Source organism: Stenella coeruleoalba, assembly GCF_951394435.1.
Source record: "Stenella coeruleoalba genome assembly, chromosome: 15".
In the NCBI taxonomy this organism is placed as follows: Eukaryota; Metazoa; Chordata; class Mammalia; order Artiodactyla; family Delphinidae; genus Stenella; species Stenella coeruleoalba.
Window position 1 is genome coordinate 74,769,771 of NC_137161.1, and position 25,313 is coordinate 74,795,083.

The 25,313-nt window shown below is 46.7% G+C and overlaps 1 protein-coding gene across 2 annotated transcripts in view; it reads right to left on the reverse strand.

The window, feature by feature from the left end:
• GALNT17 (polypeptide N-acetylgalactosaminyltransferase 17) overlaps nt 1-25,313 on the reverse strand; it is a 450,322-nt gene that overhangs the window by 189,685 nt on the left and 235,324 nt on the right. For both annotated transcript variants that reach the window (XM_079944095.1, XM_079944096.1), the window contains exons 4-5: nt 6,567-6,741; nt 1,920-2,117 (exon numbers count right to left, since the gene is read on the reverse strand). In XM_079944095.1, coding sequence (XP_079800221.1) covers nt 1,920-2,117; nt 6,567-6,741 — 373 coding nt within the window. The remainder of the gene's footprint in view (nt 1-1,919; nt 2,118-6,566; nt 6,742-25,313) is intronic.

Sequence of the window (25,313 nt, forward strand, 5' to 3'; positions counted from 1 at the left end):
ACATTTCTCTGAGACCCTGCTTTCGACTCTTTGGGGTATATACCCATAGGCAGCATCGCTGGACCATATGGTAATTCTATTTTTAATTTTTTAGGAACTGTCATACTGTTTTCCATAGCAGCTGTACCACTTTATATTCCCACCAGCAATGCTCAAGGATTCCAATTTCTCCACATTCTTGCCAACACCTGTTATTTTGCTTGTTTTTATACAGTAGCCATCCTCATGGGTGTCATCTCAACCATTACATTTTAAATATCTCTGCAGGTTACGCTTTGGTTCTCAGATAACACCTTGGTGATGAGTCGACATTATTATTTGCAGAAATCTGAGAGCACAGCCCTGCAGCGGTACACGAAGACACTGAACATCTAGGCTGGGCTGGGAACTGAGCCACGAGACAGCTCCAGCTGAGCAAGTTATTAGCCCAAGATTACCTTCTTTGTTGCATAAATTTGCCCGTGAGTGGCTCTACCCTAATGCAATCTGTCAGCTTTCAATTTGTTCCAGAAAATAAGAGAATACGCAACGGGGCGGGGGGGGGGGGTCTGTCCATCTCAAAATCCTCCTCTGGTTGATTAAAAATTTATAAACTGAGAAAGAACTGTATGGGTACTTGCAAAAAGTCCTCACTCCTGTTCCACAACTTCCCCCTTTATACCGACAAACACTGTCCTAAAACGAGGGCAAAGTAAGATGGCCCCTTCCACCTCTTCTAACGTGGAACCACGAAGATACTAAGCCAGTTTTGACCCTCACGTAGGACTCACAGAAAGTATTGAACTGTAACTCGGGTATCATCTTCGCTGAAAGTCAAAGCGTTTGTTGTCGGCTGAACAATATTCCCCATCCACCCCCCACCCCCCCAAAACCCACATCCTAACCTCTGGAAACGGCAAATGTTACCTTATCTGGAAAAAAGGACTTCACAGATATGATGAAGTAAAGGATCTTGAGAAGAGGGAGACTATCGTGGGTTATTCATGTGGACCCCAAATGCCATCACAAAGGCCCTTATGGGAGGGAGGCAGGAACGTCGAGGAAAGAAGGCAGCCACGTGATGAAGGAAGCAGGGGGAGAAAGGGAGGGGATGTAGCCGTGAGCGGAGGAATGAGAACAGCCTCCCGGAGCTGGAACGGGCAAGGAAATGGATTCTCCCCTCCAGCCTCCAGAAGGACCCAGCCCTGTAGACACCCCGCGTTCAGCTCTCTAAGGCTCACTTCAGATCACTGCAGTACCTTTAGAAAGTAAGAGAGTAAATGTCTGTGCTTTAAGTCCCTGAATTGGTGGTCATTTGTCACAGAGGCCACAGGAAACGAATACGAATCAAAATCCACCTACTTCATTCCCCATCCTTTGTATTTGAACTTCCCAACTGGTACAACACGAGGGATCTATCTCCTCGCCTCCAGGGATGCTGGGTGGGGCCTGGGGCAAAAATCCTACAGAGCTGCCCGAAGGCCCTGGGCTACCCCAGCTACCATAGAAATACTGTCCTTCTCTACGTGCTCCCGCGTCACAGCGACTGTGAAGCATGCAAGTATGAAAAAGTCCCAGGAATTCATACCTTTCAAACGTCAACACTTAAAAGCACCTGAACACAGTTCAACAGATACGAGGAAGAATAAAAAAAAAGTGTGAGCCGTCCTATCAATTTCCATCCTTCAGGACTGCTGTTTGATAAGCTGCACTGGAGAATTTTTAGCGAAAGAAGCAAAATGCAGCGTCCTCTCTCAGCAAGAAAACTTCAGTGGAAAGACACCCCAAATTCCTAAAGCAGCTATTTCCACACTGCAGCTCCATCCTCAAGTGGTCCCTTCCAGCCTCCCTCCCTCCCCCCTCTCCCCGGGTGGGTGGGGTCCTCTCTCCCCTGGGATCTGGGGACAAAAAAGCCACTGGAGCGCGTGCTTGGCACAGACCTGATGGGAAGGGAAGGGTCTCCGGCGTCCCACCAGTCTTTCGGGGGGCTGATGTACATGCACCACAGCTCCCAGCTGTACCCGTGGGCCGAGTTCTCATACCGCTGCACCTCGAAGGTGTCCTGTTTGATGTTGTCGATGGACGGGAGGATCACCCGCTTCCGGTTCTCCTGTATCCGCGAGAGAACTGGCTCGGCCCTGAAACAGAGAAGCAGAAATAAAATCTTTCACCTGTGGCTCACCCACACCTCCACCGGCCCAGACCCCAAGACCACAGACAATGAATAGAAGCGTCGTAGCTAAAGGCTGGGCAGGCTGGAACTCAGAGGGAAACTGGGCTCCCAAGTGGCTGCTCCAACTGGATCAGGGGGATTTTTTTTTTTTTTTTTTTTTTTTTGTGGTACACGGGCCTCTCACCGCTGTGGCCTGTCCCGTTGCGGAGCACAGGCTCCGGACGCGCAGGCTCAGCGGCCACGGCTCACGGGCCCAGCCGCTCCGCGGCATGTGGGATCTTCCCGGACCGGGGCACGGACCCGTGTCCCCTGCATCGACAGGCGGACTCTCAACCACTGCGCCACCAGGGAAGCCCTGGATCAGGTGGCTTTAAAGGAGCCCTGTGACGTGCAGCTCACGCCCTCACCCCTGTGGGGTTCCCACAGTGCTGCCTGCGTTGGCATGAGAGGCCTGAAGCAGGGACTCAGAACACGAGGGTTTCTGCCCCAGAAAGTATGGTCTGTCTTTTATACCAACAGTGTCTAAGCCAAAGCTTAGACAGATACGAGGAAGAATAAAAAAGTGTGAGCCGTCCTATCAAGGCCCTCCTGATAAGGTTTGCATCTCCCTACAGTTTTGTACAGTGTTTTCGGTTTCCCCTCAGGCACTGGCCGATGCCTCTGGTTTTTTGTTTTCTGCTGGAGCTGAATTGCCTTTTCCCCAAATAGGTCACTTCTGCCCTTGATGGCCTGGTTTCAATAAGCCTTTCACTAGCTTCTTTGTGCGTGTGCCTATTTCAGTTGTTTTAATTGATTATTTAATTGATTTCTTAAAAGGGATCTAATTGGATGGGTTAGGGATGGCAGGCAGGAACTAACTGAATGCAAGGGCAGGCAGGATCCTGCCTCTCAGCTTGCCCGCCCGCTCAGGGCTACAGCAGGCGACAGGCAGGGACCTGGCTCCGGGTTTAAGGTGTAGCCCTGCCAGCCTAGGAGAAAGCAGATGGTCAGGCACCCCTGCCAGAGTGCGTCTCTGACGTAGACGTAGGAAGGGATCATTTCCCGTATTCGAGAACGAAAAGATGGCTCTCATAAACCAGGGCATTAATCTCCCTGCTTAGAACAGGGCGCAGGCTTTGGAAAGGAATCAAGTGAAAATCCCATTCCTCTGCATTATTTCGAAGAATAATGAGAACGCTCGGCCTCCATTCCATCTCTTTTCATTTGCACCTACTGAATTACCTGTTGGCACATCTCGTGTTTCTATTTAAAACGAGCAATAAAATATACCCTGGGCCATTTACTGCCTCCGATACTTTTGCACACACCTTAGAGACGGATAACCAAATGGGACTGACTTTCCCTGGTTTCTAGACCTGCTTCAGAGCTCCGCCCCCTCCAAGTCCTCACTCTTGTTGTTCTCCTCCAGGAATGCCCTTGTGCCCAGGCAGGAAATCTAGCCACCCACACAAGCTTCTCTAATCAAGTGCCACCTCTTCCAGGAAGCCTGCCTTTATTTCCCCCAGTAGAAGACTCTCTCCATCCTCTCAACTCTTAGAGCATCTTCTCCATCATATTCAAGTCACCCTGATAACACGCTGTCTTTGCTGATCTTTGAACACACGTTTTTCTTCCTTATAAGCTCATGACAGCAGATGTTTATCAAGCACTTACTACTTGCCAGGCACCATTCCCAACATTCTGTATGAGCTGACCAATATAAATCTGGCAACAATCACAGGAGGCAAATACTATGATCACCATTTTACACATGAGGAAACTGAGGCCCACGGAGGTTATGCCCCAGCCCACACAGCCAGCTGGAGGTAGAACCAGGTTTCTAACCCGGATGGTCTGGCTTTAGGCCCAACCCCTAAGCTCCACAGCCTCCTTGGATGGGCCACCCTTCCCCTAGGCTGGTCTGGTACCCTGCAGGTAGAAGCATTCAGCTTGGCCGTCACTGTGTGGGGGAAGTTACTGAGTGTCGGGCAGAAGACCTTGGTTCAAATCGTGCTTCTGAAGCTGAGGAGTTCCGTCTCCCAGTCTGTGACAGAGCGTACAACCGTTCCCAGCGGTTTGCTCCCCTGCCTCGGGACAACCCGCTGATGACCCCGAGGCCTGCGGTGTTTCCCTGCTGAGGGGCACGCTCTCCCTCAACCCCAATTAACGTTTAGCTTGGACATGTGACCTACTTTGGCCAACAGAAGGTGTGACCATGTCACATCTGAGCAGAAACTGTTATCCTTTTCCCTGAGCTACAAAAGTGGTACATCCTAGGCAGGGGTGCTCCTTGGGTCCTGGGACGCAGAGGCCGTATGGAGCAGAGCCACAGACAGACAACCCGCAGCGGATCTGCCACGTGGACAGGACGGAGATCGTTACTGCAGTGTGACCTAGTGAGAGTTGTGACACACTGTCTCTCTGCCATAAGGACATACACCCCTCTGTTGGAAGTCTGGAAAATGAGTCTGAAGGGCTAAGACTGGATCACAGACATCAGTCAAAATTAGACTATAGGCTCCTGGAGGGCGGATACCAAATCTCACCAGATTCTGAACCCCAGCTGAGTGATCAACTGTCCTCTTCGCCCAAGACCGTTCTGATTTTACTACTGAAAGTCTTGCATTTTGGGAAATCCCTCAGCACTGGGCAAACCCGACCAGGCAGTCACCTAAATCACAGCCTAGAGCGGTCTTTGGGACATGGTCTCATCACCCAGCAAATATTTGTCAGTTAATTTAAGTGAAAGATATTGAATGTCTGAGCCGGGAACGTGGAGGTCAAAACGGAGAGGAAAAGGTAGACGTGAGAAACAGAGGAAAAACCAGCTAAAGCTGGAGGTGGCTTGGATGAGTAACACGATGGGGAGAGAAGAATCAAGTGATGGGGACATGGGTGGTACCACCAGTTTTGACAGGAAAGAAATGAGGAGGGAATGATATGGAGGAAAAGGTGAGACAGGGCAAGGCTGAGGCTCCAATGGAACATTCAAGGGCTTCTGTTCAGAAGGCTTCTAGCTCAAGGGTTCCCAAACCTGAGTGAGCAGCGGAGTCCCCTGGTGGGGGGGCTGGTTAAAGCAGCTTACTGGGCCCCATCCCCAGAGCTTCTGATGTCATAGGTCTGGGTGGAGCCCAAGAATCTGCATTTCTAACAAGTTCCCAGGTGATGCTGACACTGCTGGTCTGGGGACCACACTTTGAGAATGATTATGAGAGATAAACAGTGGTGAGGCTCAGAGGAGGTCAGGGCTGCACAGCTACAGCTGTGTGTATCAGGGTCTGATGGTGGCAGAAAAAGCAAGGAAGAAAACTGGGGTCTGAGATGGCAACAGATGCCCGTGTGCAAGTGAAAGGACCAGTAGTAACGGTGACCCCACGTTCCAAACCTTTGTGTGGTCATGTGCATGACCATCCTTTTCTCTGGCCATTAAAAGGATTCTAAAGTTTGTTTCAAATGAAGAATAGACATTTTAAGGCGTAATTAGTGATGGGATATTGGCTCTTCAAATATGGTACCGTGAACTTATTCAAGATGGTATCATTGAGTGTAAATAAACATTATTAATGAAATTAAATACTGCTTCTTACTAATTAAGCAATCCTGGCATAGGGGTTTAACCTCTGACTTGATTTATCATTGGTTAGTTAGAAATAATCATATAACTGTAAAGCTCTAACCTAATTTTAACATGATCATTGACTGATTTGGGCATTTTTTTTTTCTTTGGTACGCGGGCCTCTCACTGTTGTGGCCTCTTCCGTTGCGGAGCACAGGCTCCGGACGCGCAGGCTCAGCGGCCATGGCTCACGGGCCCAGCCACTCCGCGGCATGTGGGATCCTCCGGGACCGGGGCACGAACCCGCGTCCCCTGCATCGGCAGGCGGACTCTCAACCACTGCGCCACCAGGGAAGCCCCGATTTGGGCATTTTTGACGCTTCACTCTCTTACATCCAAAATCTACCCCCTGTATGCCCATCGATTTCTCTCATATTCTTTTCACCTGGAGAAACATGAGGGGCCGCATCGGCAGAGAGAAACCCTTCCCTTCCTCCAAATGCTGTTAAAGATGATCCCAGAATTTTTTTTTTTTTTTTTTTTGGCCACACGACATGCGGGATCCTAGTTCCCCAACCAGGGATCATGCCCTCACCCCTTGCATTGGAAGAGCGGAGTCTTAACCACTGGACTGCCAGGGAAGTCACGATCCCATAAATTCTGGGAAGCTTTGCCTGAGTAGGTAAAACTATAACTGAATCTCTTGTTTTCAACAGTCAACCATCCTCCCCGGAAATGGAAACGAGCAAAGTAGCAAGAGATTCTCCATTCTCGCCAGCGCCCCGGAGGAAACGGCCAGAGTGGCCCACCTCCCAGACTCCAGCCCCGCTGACCATGCTGCAAATCCCGAGCGCGTCTAGCCTTCAGTTTGAGACCTACCAGCCAGCGGTGAACTCCACGTGGGCATCAAAGAAGCCGGTGACCTGGCCGGTGGCCACCTTCCAACCCTCGATGCGAGCTCGGATCAGGCCCTCTCTTTTTCGATTTCTCACCACCTTCACCAGCCCGGGGTAGCGTTTGTGGACATACTCCTCCAAAGGGGCCTTCAGCTCCTCTACAAATGACAAAACACAGGAAGGTCCGTAAACGTGTCAAATGTGCATCCAACCCACTGGGAGGCCGACAGATCTTCAGTTAGTCCAGAGATTGCAGAAAGTTTTGCATGTTAGTCATTTTAGTAGAAAAGTCAACTTGGTCCCAGTGATTCAGGAGACATCTCTGACTGATGTCCTTCGGGGTTTCTTTCTGACCCTCCCTCCTTCCTTGGCCAGCATTCCTGTGCCCCCACTGTCCCCTGGGTCTTGTTTATCAACTTGATATGGGTTTTTCCATCTGCACATATGCTGGTTCTCACAGAATGTGTTCTGGGAGGTCCAGACCCAGAGTCACACCCTAGATGCAACATTAACAGGGTTTGGTCACAGGATGTGAAAGAAATCCTTGCTCAGCAGTAGAAACGCTACCTTGATGGTGAAAGAAGGCCATCAGGGCTTGAACACTCCCTCCCGCCACCAGCAGGTGGTACAAAGTGCGTGATCTATATGATCTAATTTAATCCTTACGGCCACCCTAGGTGGTTGCTAGATTAATCCCATTAATTAACTAGATGAATTCCACACTGCAAATTAAGAACAGTCTTAGGGAGACTAACCTGTCCCAAGGTCACAACCTAGGAACAGAAGAGCTGAAACATGGGTCACATGTGTCTAATTCCACAGACGTAAAGGGATACCTTTGCGTACTTGAGAATCACTGTCTCATCACAAGGAAAAAAACATTATTTTTCATTTTTTTATATCTATATGAGATGAGGATATTAACTAAACCGACTGTGGTAATCACTTCACAGTATATGTCAGTCAATCATTATGCTGCACCCCCTAAACTTAGGCAGTGCTGTATGTCAATTACATCTCAGTAAAAATGGGGGAAAACCAGCAGGTGTCGAAGGATGGACAGGGAAGGGTTGACAGAGAGAGGATTCCGAGATATGCACACTCCAAGGATGCGCCCTCGGAGAGCCTCAGGGGTCCAGAAGCAGCCCAGCTGACTCAGATGTGAGTGGTCCACAGACGATACCTTTGGAGACATCGTCACCTCTGACCTTGCTCTAGAAAAACCCACAAGGCTGTATTTACAGACATTGTGCAGACCCCTCACTTCCTAGTTATACACAGCAATGTCTGGCAAATTAAAGCCATATACCTGCAGCACATGTCGAGGCTGCCCTCTCTAGGTCACGGCTGTTGTCCCTGGGAACGATGCAGCCATGTGACCCAGGAACAAGTACAGAAAATGGGGGGGTTAGATGGATGGGAGTGAAAGAGCCCCCAGGGGTACAGAGACATGACGTAGTTCCTGTCAGCTAAAGGCATGGATGGTGGGGGAACAGGAGTGTCATGGGCTGAATTGTGTAACCCCCCCCAAATTCATCTGTTAAAGCCCTAATACCCAGTAACTCAGAATGTGACCATATTTGGATATAGGGCCTTTAAAGAGATGATTAAGTTAAAATGAGGTCCTTAGGGGAGGTCTTAATCCAATCTGAGCAGTGTCCTTAAGAAGAAGAGATTTGAACACACGCACAGCCCCCAGGAGCACGCACACAGAGGAAGGACCATACAAGGACACAGGGAGATGGTGGCCGACGGCAAAGCAAGAACAGAGGCCTCAGGAAAAACCAACCCTGCCAACACCTTGATCTTGGACTTCCAGCCTCCAGAAAAGTGAGAAAATAAATTTTGTTGTTTAAGTCACCCAGTCTGTGGTACTTTGCTATAGCAGCCCTAGCAAACTAATACAGGGAGGAATTAGTTTGGAAAGGAGAAAAAAATAGAACCTGGGTGGAGAAGGGGCAGAAACTCTAAGGAGGCACAAGGTGGTCGGGTGTTCATACTGGACTCAGACTGCCTTGGGTTCGGAACGCTGTGCTACCTTTTACTACCTGAGTGACCCTGGGCAATTTAGCCAGTCAATGTGTGCCTCAGTTCCCTCATCTACCGAAGGGGGATGGTAATACAGTCATCCCTCAGTATTTGCAGGTTCCAGGACCCCCAGGGATACCAAATCCGCAGATGTTCAAGTCCCTTACAGTTGGTCATCTGTACCTGCAGGCTTCACATCCAGGGATACTGAGGGCTGACAGCAATAGTATGGACACCACAGGGTTGTGGTGAGGATTACAGATGTTCATAAATTCAAGAATGCTCAGAATTATCCCTGGCACAGTGTAAATGCTCAACACGGAGTAGCTGATATTAGTAATTAACTTCCCTCTTTCCCTCAATATAAGTTTAGGGCAAAGCAGCCCAGGGAGCCTGAGGAAGCCATGTCCAAGATGGAGAAATAGGCCTGTAAACCAGAACTCTGGTTCTCAAACTGGAGGCCACCAACAGCGTCAACTGGAGGGGCTGAAATGGACTGCTGGGTCCCTCGCCCACACAGTTCATTTTCAGAAGGTCTAGGCTGGGGCATCCATGCTCTGGGTATGGGGAACCACACTTTGAGAACCACTGAGTTTGAATGTTTGGCAGGTAGCATTACACCCTCAGTAAGTTATCTATTGCTTGTCTTTTTGCCCGGTTTGCTATCATCTTTGCCATCATCCCAGAGCCGGTGAGGGGCCTGGTGCAGAAGCCAGGCTGTGGGGACCGTCGAATTCTTCACTCAGCCAGGTACATGGGACTGGGGTGACCCAAAGAATTTTCAGCTTTTAGAGACCATCTCCTGACTGAAGGTTGGCTGCATTTGCCCGTCTGTTCATTAAATTTCTTGGAACAAGAATGCTAGCAAGAAGGCTGGACGGGCCATGCTTGCTTGGTTTTTCATTTACTCCCCTCGAGTGCTGGGTGGGTGGGCAGGCGATGAGGGACACACCATGGAAGGCAATGGACTGGTCAACGGACCCACAGAATAATACGGTGGGAACCCTGCTCACCCTCTAGGGTTGGCCTGGGATGGCAGGAATCTCAAGAGTCTCTGTAAGTTCAGGGAGAACGTTCTGGACGCTGAGTGCCAGGTGCCACGACAGGGACCTGCAGGCATGGTTGACCTTCACCTCCAGGCGACCTGGGACCCTGGGGTGCTCTGCCCTGTAACTGGAAATCAGGTCCCAGCCATGCCGGTCACCATGTCTAAGTATCAAGGGCTCTCCACCTTTGTTCAGCGGTTGTGACTGAGCCTTCAGAGGAGAGAGATAAACAGGCATTTACAAGTTTGGCAAAACAGAGTGAGGTTTGCTACCACTGCCCTTCAACATCTCCAGGCTAGTGGGATATGAATATTAAAGTGCTTTGAAAAGTTTAAAGGGATAAAAGGATAATGCCTCATCATTTGGTGCTAGCCTATGGTTGCTAAGAATAAATAAGATTTACATATAAAGCCCTTGACATGCATTCAAAATCTTATTTCTGATACTAATTGGTCTATTAATATTATTCACATGGATCCATTTTATAATACCCCATGAACAAGAGCACATCCTTCTAGCTAGTCGGTATCATTTTAAACTCCAGGCACCATCATTTTATAGCAGTAGTCACCAGCCTCCACCTTTCAAGATTCAGGGACACATTGTTCCAGACACAATTGAAGTGACGCCCTGGGATCTTTCACGGGAACACGAAGGGAGATGCCAGCATCTGACTAGCAGGGCTCGAGAACAAGAGACACTGAGAAGGCTTCATTTCCCAATCCCTGTATGTGATTCTGGACCCAATAATGTATTGAGTTGTGCCCCGGCTTGGATTTAAAATCAATTCGGACACAAGCACTCCCTTGAGATGCTTACAATCTGGGCAAGGAGATGAGACATGCTCAAAAAATTCCAATATTGAGGAGCTAAGGGCCAAAGAAAAATGGTCGTAGAGGGAAAGTGTGATGGAGGGTCGGGGGGAAGGTCACAAAGGGAGAAATGATTTTGGCTGCGGGTGTCCAAGGAGAAGGTCGTATCTGAGTTAATCAGCAGGTTTGGACGTGTGCTCTCACTACTCCAGAATACACAAGCACACAGCAAAACACAGGCGTGGAACTGGATCTGCTGAGGCGACAGAGTCACTAGTGTCTGGGAGCCTGGGAAAATGCCATTAATCAGAAAAGAGGAAGAGAAGCAGAAGTTGATGGGTTCACCTGGGGACAGGTTGAGCGGCTAGCAGACCTTTGGGGGCTGAGTGCTGAACCAGGATAATGGTCCAGAGTGAGAAGACAGGGCACAGAGTGTCAGGGACATGGTGGGGAGAGACGATGGCACAGGAGGGAGTGAGAGTTCCAGAAGAAGACTCAGAACCCCACTTTGGGAAACGTGTGCATCCAGGAGGCAGGAAGCAGAGCTAGAGGACAAGACGGGCTAGAAACAGCATCACAGGGGCAGAATCCTACCAAGCGTAGAGTTTCCAAAAGAAGAATCTGTGCATTCATTTCATAAATATTTATAGAGCGCCTACGTGGTTGAAAATGACACAATCCCTGTTTTCAAAGAGTTATTCAACATCCAATGTCAGGGAAATCAAATGAGTTAGAGAAAATGAGAGCTGAGAACAGGCCGCTGATCTAGACAAACAGTAGCTTCCTGATGGGAACAGTGAGAAAAAAGAATTCCCTTCTGGACGCAGCTGGGCCCTTCGGGGACAAGGTTAGCTTAGGGAGAAGTGGATGAGTAGGGCAGCTCAGGAGAGATTTCCAGAAAGGCTGGTCCTGGTGGAACAGAGTTGTGACAGCCTGAGGGCATTGGGGTGTTGAGAATTCAAAGTTACTTTAAAGTGAGAAAGCCCACGAGTTAACTGAATAAAAACAAGGCCTCCAGGCTCACCATGGAAGGAAACAAATTCTCAACCTGACAGCGGTAAGAAATGTCACACCCATCACCTAAGATCCTTTATCATCCTTAACAGATGAAACCATTCCTGGACATTCTAATGACAGCTAAGAAAAACATTTTACATACGATTTTTCTCACCGACAGACTCAGAGAAGAAAACAAAAACTCACTTTTGCAAAAATAAATGTTTACCTACCAATGTTATGAAATCCAATACTAAATTGGTCTAGAGCCATTTGGGAATGCTTGTGTTTCTTAAGGTTTTGGTAAGTAGCACTTGAGGGTCAAGAGGGGAAAGGCAACCACTGCCCGTGATCGGAAGGGACCAGACGGGAGATATATCTGCTCCTTAACAATAAAAGGACCGCCTGTCATCCAGGCTTAAGGAGTAGACGTTGACAGAAAGAAAGTGACAAACAGTGAGAACTAAAGCAAAAAACATTATTACAGAATTATATCCAGATCGCACAATTTCAGTGACATTAGAGAATAAAACATCAGCCTAGTCTCATCTCTAAACCCTGCTCAGAAAAAACTGTGGACATAGAAGGCATCTCCACCTGCTCCCAAAACTAGTGCATGAACCTGGGTACCACACAGACGTGGGCGTGGAAGTGGCCACACCGTCCGGGGTTGGGCCCCATCTGTACCTCTTAACCCGCGAGTTATCAAGTCTTGCTGATGAGACTTACTGAACGTTGTAATTCTCCTCAAGGTATGGAGACTCAAGAGAACCAGTCTAAGTTTAGATGGTGTTTCTCAAACTTTAACCTGCGTGGAAATCACCAGTAGGTCTGGGGTGTGGCCCAAGAACTTGCATTTCCAACGAGCTCCATGAGGCTGCCACTGCTGCTCTGGTGAACGCACTTGGAGTAGCTCTGACGTAGAGCTGACCCCCTATCCAACCCCACCTGTGGTGAATTAACCCCTGTGCACAGAACAGGTCTCATCCGAACTGGGCAGACGTTGCAGAATCCCAGTGTTGGCCACCGCCTGTCTCTGCTTTTCCCACTGCCTGGGCCTTCTTGTTCCACCTTGTCTGAAAGATGGAACCCCTTGGAGATGACCTCAACCCCTTGAGGTTGCCCCAATACAGCAACCTCACCATTAGTCCCTTGACAAGGACCCCTGATGTTCCTGGCTTCTGCTCTCACTCCCGCAATCTATTACAATGACAAGTGGTACAATTCTACCAACACTGCTTCTGCTGCCATCCGTGCCACCATCACCATCACAGCCACTTAGAACCAACACTTCTCCCTGCCAGCAGCTGCTGAGCTGTGGGCATGCTGCTCGCTGGGGATGCATGGGTTGTGACAGCTGGGATGAGAAAACAGCACATATGGCATGTTCCAATTAAAAACAAAAAACAAAAAAAAAACCCCGCCTGCCTCAAAGCCAGAGTTCCTCAGAATGTGAGATTCCGCTCTACCTAGGAATCACCTGGCAGGTGACGCAGGTTCCCGGGCTGCCCTAGGCAGTTCTAATTTAGCGGGCTTCGGTGGGGTTGACCAGCACTCCAGATGATTCTCCCACAAACCCAGAACTTCTCAAAAGCACTGCCTGATTTTTCTTTCATTGTTTTTTACCGTGGTTACATACACATAAAGTTAACCTTTTTGATCATTTTAAAGTGTACAATGGCGTTAAGTGCTTTCACAGTGTGGTGCAACCTTCACTGCTATCTAGTTTCAGAACTTCTCATCACCCCCAAAGGAAACTTCACACCCATTAAGCAGTCACTCTCCGTGTCCTGCCCTCCCCGCAGCCCCTGGCGACCACTGATCTGCTCTCCATCTTGGCCTCTTCTGGATAATTCATAAAAATAGAATCATACAAGATGCGGCCTTTTGTATCTGTAAGCCCTGGTCGATTTTGAAGGGGTGGGGGCTGAAGTATTTTTTTTGAGTGTGAATTTAAATCCCTAGGCCTTACTGAAGGTCTGATTCTTGTTCTGCTGCCCATTAGCTTTTCTGATCCCCATTCTGGTAATTTGGTTCACTGGAAGCTTCTTTGCAGAGCCCCTCCGGACTCATTAAAGGGGGTTCTAGCCTCTCAGAGGGGAGGATCCAACCCATGGATCTGTGCTCACACCCCCAGTGTCCCCCCTGACACCAGCCTTTCTCCCCATCCCTGATGGAAACTTCCAGCTCACCATACTTGGGGACTTTAAGTCGGCAGAGGGAAAAAACACGGTCCTTAACACAGATTCAGCGCAGCCGTTAGGCACGATGCCCTACATTTCTGCAGTGCCTTTTTTTTGAGATTTCTTTTTTTTTTTTAATATGTGAATCAGCCATGATGCCACTGAAAGAAAACAAAAAATAGATTAAGAACACCTGGATTTTCAGGCATGCCTGAGAATACCTTTATGCCTGAAATAACTAACCAAACCTAAAGGCATAAAAGTGGCCAGAGATCAATAATGCATTTTTTTAATTAATGTTTTTTTAATTTAAAAAGGGAAGGGGGAGAAACCTCATGCAATATGTGGGTTTCTATCTGTCAGATGGAGTTAGTTAAGTCCCAGAAACGAATCTGGGCTTTGAAGGACCTGAAGTTTATATAATCTGAAGGATCCCCTTTAAGAAAACGAAAAAAAAAATCTCTTTTGTAAATTTTACAAAACCCCACAGGCCTGTGAACCACTGTTAGGCTCCCTACCCACTGCCGCCTCCACACAAGCGAGGGGCCCCAATCATGAGTTTCCATAGCTTCAAGGTGAGTACACCCTGTGAGGCGGGCTTCTTGGATGCAAAATTGCTCTTTGGCTGACAATCACTACTTTTCAAACATTTCAGATACTATGTTTGTCTGTATCTATAATAAAATACTGATATCCCCTAACTGCTAGCCAAAGCTGACTAAAAATGTCAGCTCATCATGAAATGCTCCAAAATACTACTCAGATGAGTTCTCCTCTCGTATTTAACTCGAGAATGATCTCTCTTGTAAACCCGTAACATTCCTCGAGTTTTGCTTTCACATTTACTGAATCCTAATTAAGGATATTCTGTTGTAACTGCTTTACCTCTGGCAACTCTACCCTCATCAGCGCTCTGTGAGGTAAGGGGTATTATGATCCCCATTTTATGGAGAAAGAAACTGAGGCCCAGAGAGGGTAGGCACTCGGCTGAAAGTCACACAGTTCAGAAGCGGCATGCCTGCCCTCCTTGTCATTCTGCCCGATTCCTGCGGATGCGAGGCCGTGAAAACTGAAGTCGTTCATCTGCTCGTGCAGAACTCAGCCTTGAACGTGGGAAGTCGAGGCCTGACTCAGGCCTGGCCAGGAACTGGCTCTCTCTGGAACTCTGAAGCCCCCATTTTTCTGCTCTGGGCACACTTTTCCAGCCATCCATCCACTGACAGTGGTTGGCCCTCTCCAGAGAAGAAGCCCCCCCTGGCTGACTGAGAGGCTCCAAGGGAGGGGGTAACAAGGATAACCGGCTGAACTTCAAACTCCTCCGAACAACCCCACTAAACTCTGAAGGGACAGCAGTGACGTAAGAGCCACGCCCCTCCCCTCCGCTGCCACGCCCACCGCTCCGTTGCATGGACCTGGCGAGTGTGTAAAAACCCAAGACGAAATAACCCAGAAGGCGTCTATACTGTATGTTTCATTCTCTGGGCATCGCTCAGCTTTGTGGACTTAAATGATGCATTTTCTGACTACAGGAGTGAAAAAGAGGTGAGGCAAGAGCCAGAAATTTTGGGAAGAATGGGGGAGATTAAAAAGGGATGTTTTTGCTGTGTATGAAAGCATTTTAAAGGCGATTCCATACTGAGATCAAAGCAAGGAGAAAAGAAAGCGAAAGACAAAAAGAAGCAAGAAAAAAGATGTGAGGTGCAAAATACCGAGGTGTTAAACTAAATATATCACACGGAGTTGTGCATTCAGGAGAGGGGCTTTGAAAAGGAAAGCCATCTCCGCTTTCAACTCCTTTGTTAAGAAATTCCTCTCCGCCGCTTCTTCCATTTAAATTTCATCTTTAAAAAAAAATAAATACAAGGAGCCCAAACCAACAGGAAAACACCGCAATGCCTCTAGAGGTGCCTCCAGATTGCTCCCCCAAATTAAGAGCGTTCCCCTATCTCACCCCATCAAAAGGCAGTTGAAAGTCCGGTACTTGCAGCTGATTCTAATAATAACATGTGAATTTAAGCGATAAAATTTGTCTGCAGCCTGGAGTGTGTTTTTCTTTCATTATGTTTCTTATTTACTGAGATATTGATTCTGAACGCTCTGAAGCTGGCAATCCTCTTCCTTTAAATAAACAAAGTCACCGTCATTAAGGGGGCCCGGGGGGAGCAAAACGGCACACAGGAAACAGGAAACCCTGGAGAGAACAGGGTCACAGCGCGGCGCTTGGTCACTTCTTGGAGTTTTCTTTAAGTGCAGCTGTCAGCCAGGAATGGAATAAGTAGAGTACAGCCTCTGGTCAGTTTCCCCTTCTCCAGTATTTTGGAGACCTCTGTATTCAGAGCCCTGAATTCTCCAAGGTCAAAGGCAGTATGGGTCCTGTGCAAAGAAAAAAATGCTTATGCACGCTCACCAAAAACTGGTGCAGGTGAAGGTGTCAGGTAGCACGAAAATGTTCTATAAATAGCAGCTTTTATTAGGGTCCAAGAGGTTTGCAGAACCTAACATGTCTCTTCTAGCCCAGGGGAGACGATCAAGATATATAACAGCCAAAGACAGGCAATGACCGGTCAGAACAGATGCGAGCTGGAAGGCCACGCCGGGATGTGCTGGCTGAACAGCAGCTCTGCAGATCTCAAACCATCACCGCACCTGACGGTCACACACGGGGCGCTCATTCGGACTGAAGACTCGAAGAGTCCTACTGATTAGGTACTCCCAGGGTGCAGAGAGCAGGGATGTTCTGAGGTGGAAAAAGAATGAAAACGGAAAGGTCTCTGGGAGGGAGGGTACCTCGGGGCCACGTGCATTTGTGTATCACTGTGCTCCTACACTGAGCCTGGGGGCACCTGAGAGGCAGTGACGCACCTGGTCAGGAGCATTCATCGTGAGCTGCTGCACGATGCCAGGGTACACAGTTAATAGGGATAATACTGGTCCCCACCTGAGAGGGCTGTTTGGGGTATCAAATAAGTGGATGCATGCAAAGCGCTTAGCTCAGTGCCAGGAACACAGACGCACTCGATAGATGTTAAAATGATTACTCATTTTTTATTGCGTGTGTCGCTGTATACTGAAGGGAGAGTGGACGCGTCTTGGGAAACAATGAGATGAATCTGGTAAGGGGACAGGAGGGCTGCGGGGGAGGGAGTCTTAAACCGGAAGGAAGCGGAAAAGCACAGAGGGAGGTGACAGTTCCCAGGGAGGAGGCCCCAGAGTCCTGGTTCCGGCACGAGGATGGCTGAGTTGGAGCCCCGGCTCCTGCAAATTCTGGCTGCGCTGCCGTGGATTAAAGCACTTCCCTCTCTGAACTTGAACTTCTTTTTTAAAATGGATATCAATGACCATCTCCCAGTGTCAAAGGGCGTGGTCAGGACTCCAGGAGATGCGTGCTCAGCTAGCACCATGGAGTCGTGCCCAGGAGGGGAAAGGGAGTGTCAGAGCCCCTCTGCATTTGTGCTGCCCAATCCGGGGTTTCTTGACATCCTACAGGGTATCAGGCCCCCTTGAGACCAGACATCTGATGTATAAGACAAGGAAGCTAGCGGCCAGGCCGGACCTGGCCCTCAGGATTCAGAAGGCAGCCATCCTGCCCTAAGGGTAAGAGGAAAGGAAAAGATTTGTTCCAAACTGTGTGCAGGTGCCGGGCACAGTCCCTCCCAGACCCTAGAGCACAGCCTGAGGCCACAGAGCCTCTGCCCGGTAAGCAACCCAGAGCTCACAGCTAAAGTGACCTAAAGGTACTCTTGGCAATGCCAACTCAAGGATCCACCTCGCTTTTCGAAGAAAATAACATTAAAGCTCCAACACCACTTTTTGGGGAACAAAGGTGAAAATGGCCATGGCTGGCCTTCCTGACGATATTGCCACCAACCCCTGGGCTTTCTTTTCTTCTCTTTTACTTTATTTTATTTTTATTATTATTTTTTTTACCTTTCCTTTTTTTTACATCTTTATTGGGGTATAACTGCTTTACAATGGTGTGTTAGTTTCTGCTTTATAACAAAGTGAATCAGTTATACATATACATATGTTCCCGTATCTCCTCCCTCTTGCGTCTCTCTCCCACCCTCCCTATCCCACCCCTCTAGGTGGTCACAAAGCACCGAGTTGATCTCCCTGTGCTATGCGGCTGCTTCCCACTAGCTATCTGTTTTACGTTTGGTAGTGTATATATGTCCATGCCACTCTCTCACTTTGTCACAGCTCACCCTTCCCCCTCCCCATATCCTCAAGTCCATTCTCTAGTAGGTCTGTGTCTTTATTCCTGTCTTACCCCTAGGTTCTTCATGACATTTTTTTTCTTAAATTCCATATATATGTGTTAGCATATGGTATTTGTCTTTCTCTTTCTGACTTACTTCACTCTGTATGACAGACTCTAGGTCTTAATCCACCCTTCCCTCTGTCTCATCTGTCAGCTTCTCTGATCTCCAGCCTGGGCTAGGCTGTTCAAGGAGCCTTTTTTTTTAATCCCTCCTGCTCTGCGGCTGCTCAGCGTTGTCACGGGACGTGGTCAAGCTGTCCCTCCTCAATCCCGTGGCCCAGCAAGATCCTCCATCTCTGACTGGGACTCTCTCTCTGAAACTCCAATCCACCCATCAATTCTTACATGTCAAATCCCATTGCACGCCTCCCTCTCTATGCCCCAAGCATCTGTGCCTTGAGATCCGGGTTTGTCTACTTCCCCCCACTGCTGTTTCCTCCCATCCACATGTCCAAGTTCTAACTGTCTCTCATGGTCCAACTCAGGTGCCACATCCTTCTCAAAGGCCTCATTTATTTCCCCAACTTGTGGGAACTCCAAGTGCGAATCTCATGGATGTTGTTACAACATTTGGGGTCCATTGTCTGCCTGTCCACCCTGCCCCCTCCATTTCTGAAGACTTCCTCCATGGTTACTGGTGTGTGGTAGTTCTATGCATGACCCTGCCCTCCTGGCCACAGTTGACAGGTCCAACGAAGGGTATGTGACCCAAACTAGAGCACCAGGTTCCCTTCCCTGGGATCCCCCTGGAGAGGTGGTCCTGTCTCCCTAAAGTGGCTGAAGCTGTAATTACAATGTCAACTTTGGGCTATCTTTGCAGCCATATTTCCCTCCAGATGGCCTGGAAAACTGGAGGTGGCCAGCCTTCCCAAGCCGACAGGGGAACAGAGGGGCTCAGAGACCGTGGAGACCCGGGACAAAGAAACCTGGCAATGTCTGAGTGCCTGGGTCCCACCTTCCCTTGGGTCAGCCTCATGCCCATCCCTGGGGTGTATCAGCCCCTCCAGGACCTTATATTGTTGGGTGTTACCTAATGGGAGCTCAAAATCTGATCCCAGGGCAACACTTTCAACACAGTTTTTGGATTACTCCTGATTCTGCAGGAATGCAACCCATTGCCCTTAGTATCATAGTCAAGGTCACCAAGACTAACACAGAAACTTTTCCTCCACTGGAGGCTGGGCTGGAAGATAAAAAAAACCAATCAGATTTTTAAAGACACAGTGTCACATAAATGGACTAAATGACCAAAGAAGTTTGCTTGAACATGTGTCTACCATAACTCAAGTAATGGGGCTCTTGGGCATTTATCCCAAGGAAATGAAACTTTATTTTCACACCAACATCTGTACACCAATGTTCATAGCACCGTTATGTGTAAAAACCCCAAACTGAAACAACCCAAATGTCCTTCACAGGTGAAGGGTTAAACAGACTTGGTAAACCCACACCATGGAACACTGTGCAGAAGGAAGAAGCCGATCACAAAGGTTATGGTTCAATTTACAGAATATTCTTGAAATAACAGAATTATAGAGATGATGAACAGACTAGAGGTTGTTAGGGGTGAGGTAAGGGGAGTTGGGTGGTAATAAAGGGGTAGCATGGGGGAGCTTTGCGGTGATGGGGCAGTTCTGTACCTGAACTGTGGGGAATCTCACCTGTGATCAAATTGTATAGAAACACCTCCCCCCCACCCACACACACGTTAAACTGGTGAAATCGGAATAAGCTCTGATCATACAATTTGTGGATCGCACCAGAGTCAATTTATAGGTTGTGATTAGTGCACTAGAGTTTAGCAAGATGTTACCCGTGGGGGAAACTAAGTGAAGGGCACATAAGACCCCTTGTACCTTTGTGCAACTTCTTGTGAATCTAGAATTATTTCAAAATAACAAGGTTTTTTGCTGTCATCACTTTTTTTAAGCCAGTTAGCGTACGAAGCTTTAGCCGGGGTTCTCACACTATCTCTTGTGTAAAAATATACACACTCCTTCTTCTCCTCTCCTCCCCATGGCCTAAAATACACAGGGAGGAATGTAAACGCACAACCTAATCGTGATTACAGACCCACAGAGCAAATGCCGTCACACTGCAGTGATCTGGTTGGGGACAAAAACAAGTATTATTTCCAATCAGGAAGGCTCTTTACAAGCGGGGGAGAGGCAGGCAGATGCTGTCCCAGTAAGGAAGCCTGGCCCAGCGTGGAGCTGTGTGATAACAAGGTGTCTCTTGGCTACTTTACTCAGAGCCTCGACAACACAGGAAAAGTGTTATCTTCCTGAAACACAAGACCTCTCCTATCTCTGCAGTTATAAACCAAGAAGAAAAGCAAACAGTGTCAGTATGCCTTCTCCAAAATCCCTTTTGAAAGCCCAGAGGGTTGAACCTTCCACTGAAAAAAGTTCTAACTTGAGCCATCCTTCTTTCAACCGTTGAACACACCAACCAAGAGAAGACCTTGATCAGGTGTGCTTGCTCCACGGGGAAATATTAGTGAGAAGGTCTACAGACACCAAGAGCACCGAGAGACGCAAATCATGATGATTGGAGATAGGTGGTTTGGGGGACCTAAATCAAAACAACTAGAGTATTGAAGCCAAGATATGTACAACAATGCCAAATACAAAAACTCCCAAGATGATGCCAGTGGAAGTAGAAAGAAACACTTTGCACACATGCAGTTTAAAGGAACATATTCAGTGATCCCTATAACTTGGTGTGCAAGGCACTGGGAATGTAGCACAGAAGGAACTATGGTTCTTGCTCTCAAGGGTCTTATAGTTTAAAGATGGGCAAGTGCACAGAGGCAATTCAGCGAGCCAAGTGTTGTGCCAAAGTACACACTGATGCCTGGGAGCAGAGGCCCCCAACCCAGCCACACCTGGGAAATCCAGGAGGGCTTCCCAGCAGAAGTGACACAGAAGTAGAATGTTGAGGAATAAGCTGGAGCTGGCAAATCAAATACCACTACAAGTGCACTCACCAGTTATGCCCTTTATTATACTGCCAGGACCTGTGCTACATGCTTTACAAGTATGACCTCGAAAGCTTGTAATTTAAACCCTGCATAAAAGCCACTATCATCCCCAGTTTACTCAAGCTCAGAAAAGGTAGGTGACTTGGCCAAGACCTCCACATACTATTGCTTAAGGAAAAGAGGAAGAAAGTTTTTCAAAAGTAGTTAAAAACTATTGACAAGACATGTATTATATATATAATCTTATGTATTAAAGATTGTAACAGTGGAAACGAAGAAGCTTCTAATATTATTTCAACTTGATGGCTAACGTTACCCCTCAGTTTGGAAGGCACAGTAAAATTCCACGGGAATCTGGACTTGACATATCCAAACGGTGAACTCAATCCCTCCCCCAAACCTATGCTACCGTACTCCTTATCTTAGTGGATGACAGCAACCTGTCCTGTCACCGGAGCCAGGACCCTGGGAGTCCTCTTTGACCCCTCCCTCCTCTTTACCCTCCTTCATAACCAGTCAGTCCTCATGTGAGTCAGCCTCAATGTTTGCAAATGTAAAATATTTTAGCATACGAAAACAGGATATTTCAAATAAGTGGTGAGGATGAATTATTAAATACATCGAGATAACCATACTTTGAGACAAGGGTCTCTAGGTTAAAACTTTCTCACACCTGATACAAAAATATGTAATCTGTTGGAATTTATTTTGAAAAGAAATATTTACCTATAAGAAAACATGCATGAATATTTGTACCTTCTAGGGACCATGAATAACTTTCTTAGGATGTTACTAAAGGAAAAGACTGATGGATTCGACTATATAAAAATGTAAACTTTAGGCTTGTCTGAAAATACTGTAAACAAATTAAAGTGAAAGTTCAAATTGAGAGAAATATCTATGAAATGAACGTAAAAAGCTTTTAAATATATACAAAGATCTTATAAATTAATAAGATAAATATTCCAATAGAAAAAAAATGAGTGTCATTATTAATGGGCAAATCCCTAAAAAAGCAATATGGTCAAATGTATGAAAAACTGTTCAATATCACTAATATTCACAAAATACAGATCTAAAAATGATATGCCATTTTTCACTCGTCAGAACAGCAAAGATGACAAAGATTAATAAGACTTGGTGTTGGTGAGGATACAGAGAAAGAGATAGTTTCGTATACTTTTCATGGGACAGTACACATATCTGGAGAACAAGTTATCAATTCCTATTAAAAGTTCTTAAAAATAAGTATGGAACTTCTGGGATAAGATAATAGATTTGACTCGTGAATTGGACAAAAGTCACTGAAAACTACAATAAAGGGATTAAAAAAAAGAAAATAAACCCATAACCTTCCAAGGGCAGAGAAGACAGAAGACGAGACATCAACCATGAAGCTGGGGAGGCTGGAAAGCGGATTCACAGATCGACAGATGTGTCCGACCCCTCTGCTGTCAAACTCTGGAAGTCCAAGCACTCAGAGAGAGAGAGAGCGAGAGAGAGAGAGAGAGAGAGAGAGAGAGGGAGAGTGTGTGTGTGTGTGTGTGTGTGTGTGTGTGTGTGTGTGTACATATATATAACACACATATATATACTCATATACACGTGTACTCATATACTCATGTACTCATATACATATATATACACATATATATACACACACATATATATACTTTACAGTTCAGTGATACTAAGTACAATCACATTGTCGTGCAAGCACGTTACCACCAGCCATCTCCAGAACGTTTTCATCTTCCCAAACTGAAACTCTGTATCCATTAAACACTAACTCCCCATTTTCCCTCCCCCAGCCCCCAGCTGCCTAATCACCTCTTAAGAAGTAATCATGAGCTGACAACAGGCTCGCGGGAGGGGAGAGAAAGCCTCCAAGGTGGGAGATGGAAACTAAATAACAAAGAAAAAAAGCACCTTCTGGAAACAGAACACACAGGGAAAAAACTGAAAAACAAAACATTATTAATATCCTCCAAGGGATCAGAAAACATATTGCTTCCATTAAATAAAAACAATATGCTATAAAAAGGAACTCTCAGAGAATAAAGATGAGGGCCTGGAAGCAGAATCCTGATAGCAGATATAAAAAACGGAATAGAATGGAAGGGAGATAAAACTGAAGAAAGCAAATATGTCAGAGCAAAAAGATAAGGAAAGGTAAGGAAGCAGAGAAAAGATAAGAAAACTGGGGGTTCAGTTTAGGAGGTTTAATAATGGAATACAGTGGGAGATGCTGAAAGAGATAACTGAGAAAAAATGGGGAGGCATTATCAATTAAATATTCCAAGAAATTTTCTGAAAACTGACATTAGATTCCAGATTGAAGCCACTGGATGACCTACACCAAGGCTCATCACTGTGAATTTCCAAACTCTGCAAACAAAATGAAGATTCAAGCTTCCAGAAAGGAAAGAAACACGCAAAAGATCAGGAATCAGGACTCTTTTGTTTCTTCTAAAAAACACTGAAAGACAGAAGATAATGGAGCAAACCCATCAATATTCTGAAAGAAGGGGATATCTAACTCAATCAGGCCATCATTCACACAGAAGATTTAGGAAAAAGCTTTCTTCAGACATGGATAATCTCAAAAGATTTTATCTTCCTTGTAATATTTGTCAAGAAACTTCTAGATGTTGAGTTTCACCAAAATCAGTATGTAAACCAAGAAAGAGAGAGGCATGGGGTCCAACATAGGTGGGGGGCAAAGGAGATCTCCAGGAGGATGGGGAAGGGAGATAGGTCCACCATGGCCAACCATCACATGGGAGCGGTGTGGCTTGAGGCAGACGGGTTGAGGGTTATCGTTACCATCTCTCCTGCAACCTGACCACACTTAAAGCTGAGGGTAGATCATCCGAATAAGTCTGGTCCCCATCCTTCCCTATAATTAGATGTTCTGACCAGAGATTGACTAAGTTTGTGCTGGTTTTCCATGCCTGCAGCTTGGACCAGCTGAGGTCATTCATTTCATCCTTATGCTCTGACCTCCTCCTGAACATAGGCAGTACGCCTTGATGAGGTCCGAACCAGAAAATAGAGGACACGTCATTCCATCTGTCCAGATTTTTGCCTTCTACCCAGTACCTGGTTCACACGATAGCCCTGCCAGGTGCCCCCACTGGGGTAAGCCCTGTATTTCCCTGGGGTCATTGATGACCTAGCTGACTCCCCAGAAGAGGCTTTTGTAACTCTTAGGAAAGCACAAAGGTCAATTTCTTGTTCTTGACATGGTAGGATAACGAGTATTTATTAGTAAGTACTTTTTTTTTTTTAAATAAAGGTGTCAGACAAATGAATCTATTTATGAAACAGAAACAGACTCACGGACATAGAGAACAGACTTGTGGTTGCCAACGGGGAGGGGCTAGGGGAAGGATGGAGTGGGAGGTTGGGGTTAGCAGATGGAAGCTGTTATATAGAGAATGGATAAACAACAAGGTCCTACTGTACAGCACAGAGAACTACATTCAGTATCCTATGATAAACCATAATGGAAAAGAATATTTTAAAAATGTATATATATGTACAACTGAATCACTTTGCTGTACAGAAGAAATTAACACAATCTTGCAAATCGACTATACTTCTATTTAAAAAAAGAAAAAAAATTTAAATCAAATAAAGGAGTCAGGAAAACTAAGCAAGAAAAAAAAAAAGGTATCCCAATTGGAAAGCAAGAAATAAAATCATCACTATTTGAAGAGGATATGAAAGGAGAATGGTAAGTTAGTCACTGGACTGACGGAGTTTATGGTCTCAGAGGGACGCTGGGTAGCCACCTAGGAGACAGAAGACACACAGGTGTGGAGCTCGGGGGATGGCTTTGGAGGTCACCAGAATGTGCACAGTGGAGGAGGCTGCCCAGTGTATCCTGCTGGTGAGAACCATGAGTGACCCCAACTGAAGCACAAAGCCGAGGAAAAGGACGACTGAAGGACAATCAGAAGACAGTGGTGTCAGGGCCTCCAGAGGAGAAAGATGCCAAGAAGGAAGCCGCCAGCAATGTCAGATGTGGCCGGATTGGAGAAGGAAGTGCCCGCTGGATGTGGTGAGCAGTGATTTTGCCTGACTGATTTCAGTGTGATGATGCACAAAGGTACAAAGAATTGCCTCTTACTTGGGATTAATTTAGGCCAATGTCAATATTCAAGCTGAATGAAACAAATGACTTGAAAAAACAAAAACTAAAAGGGAAAATCCCTGACTTGCCTGTGTACCCAGATCCAGAGTTACCTGGCTTTATTCACACTTTCCCCAAGCCAGTCTTTTTTTTTTTTTTTTGTAAGTTCTTTAAAAACCTCTTTTTTCTTTTTTTTAATTTACTTTTTTATACAGCAGGTTCTTATTTGTTATCTATTTTATACATATTACTGTATACATGTCAATCCCAATCTCCTAATTCA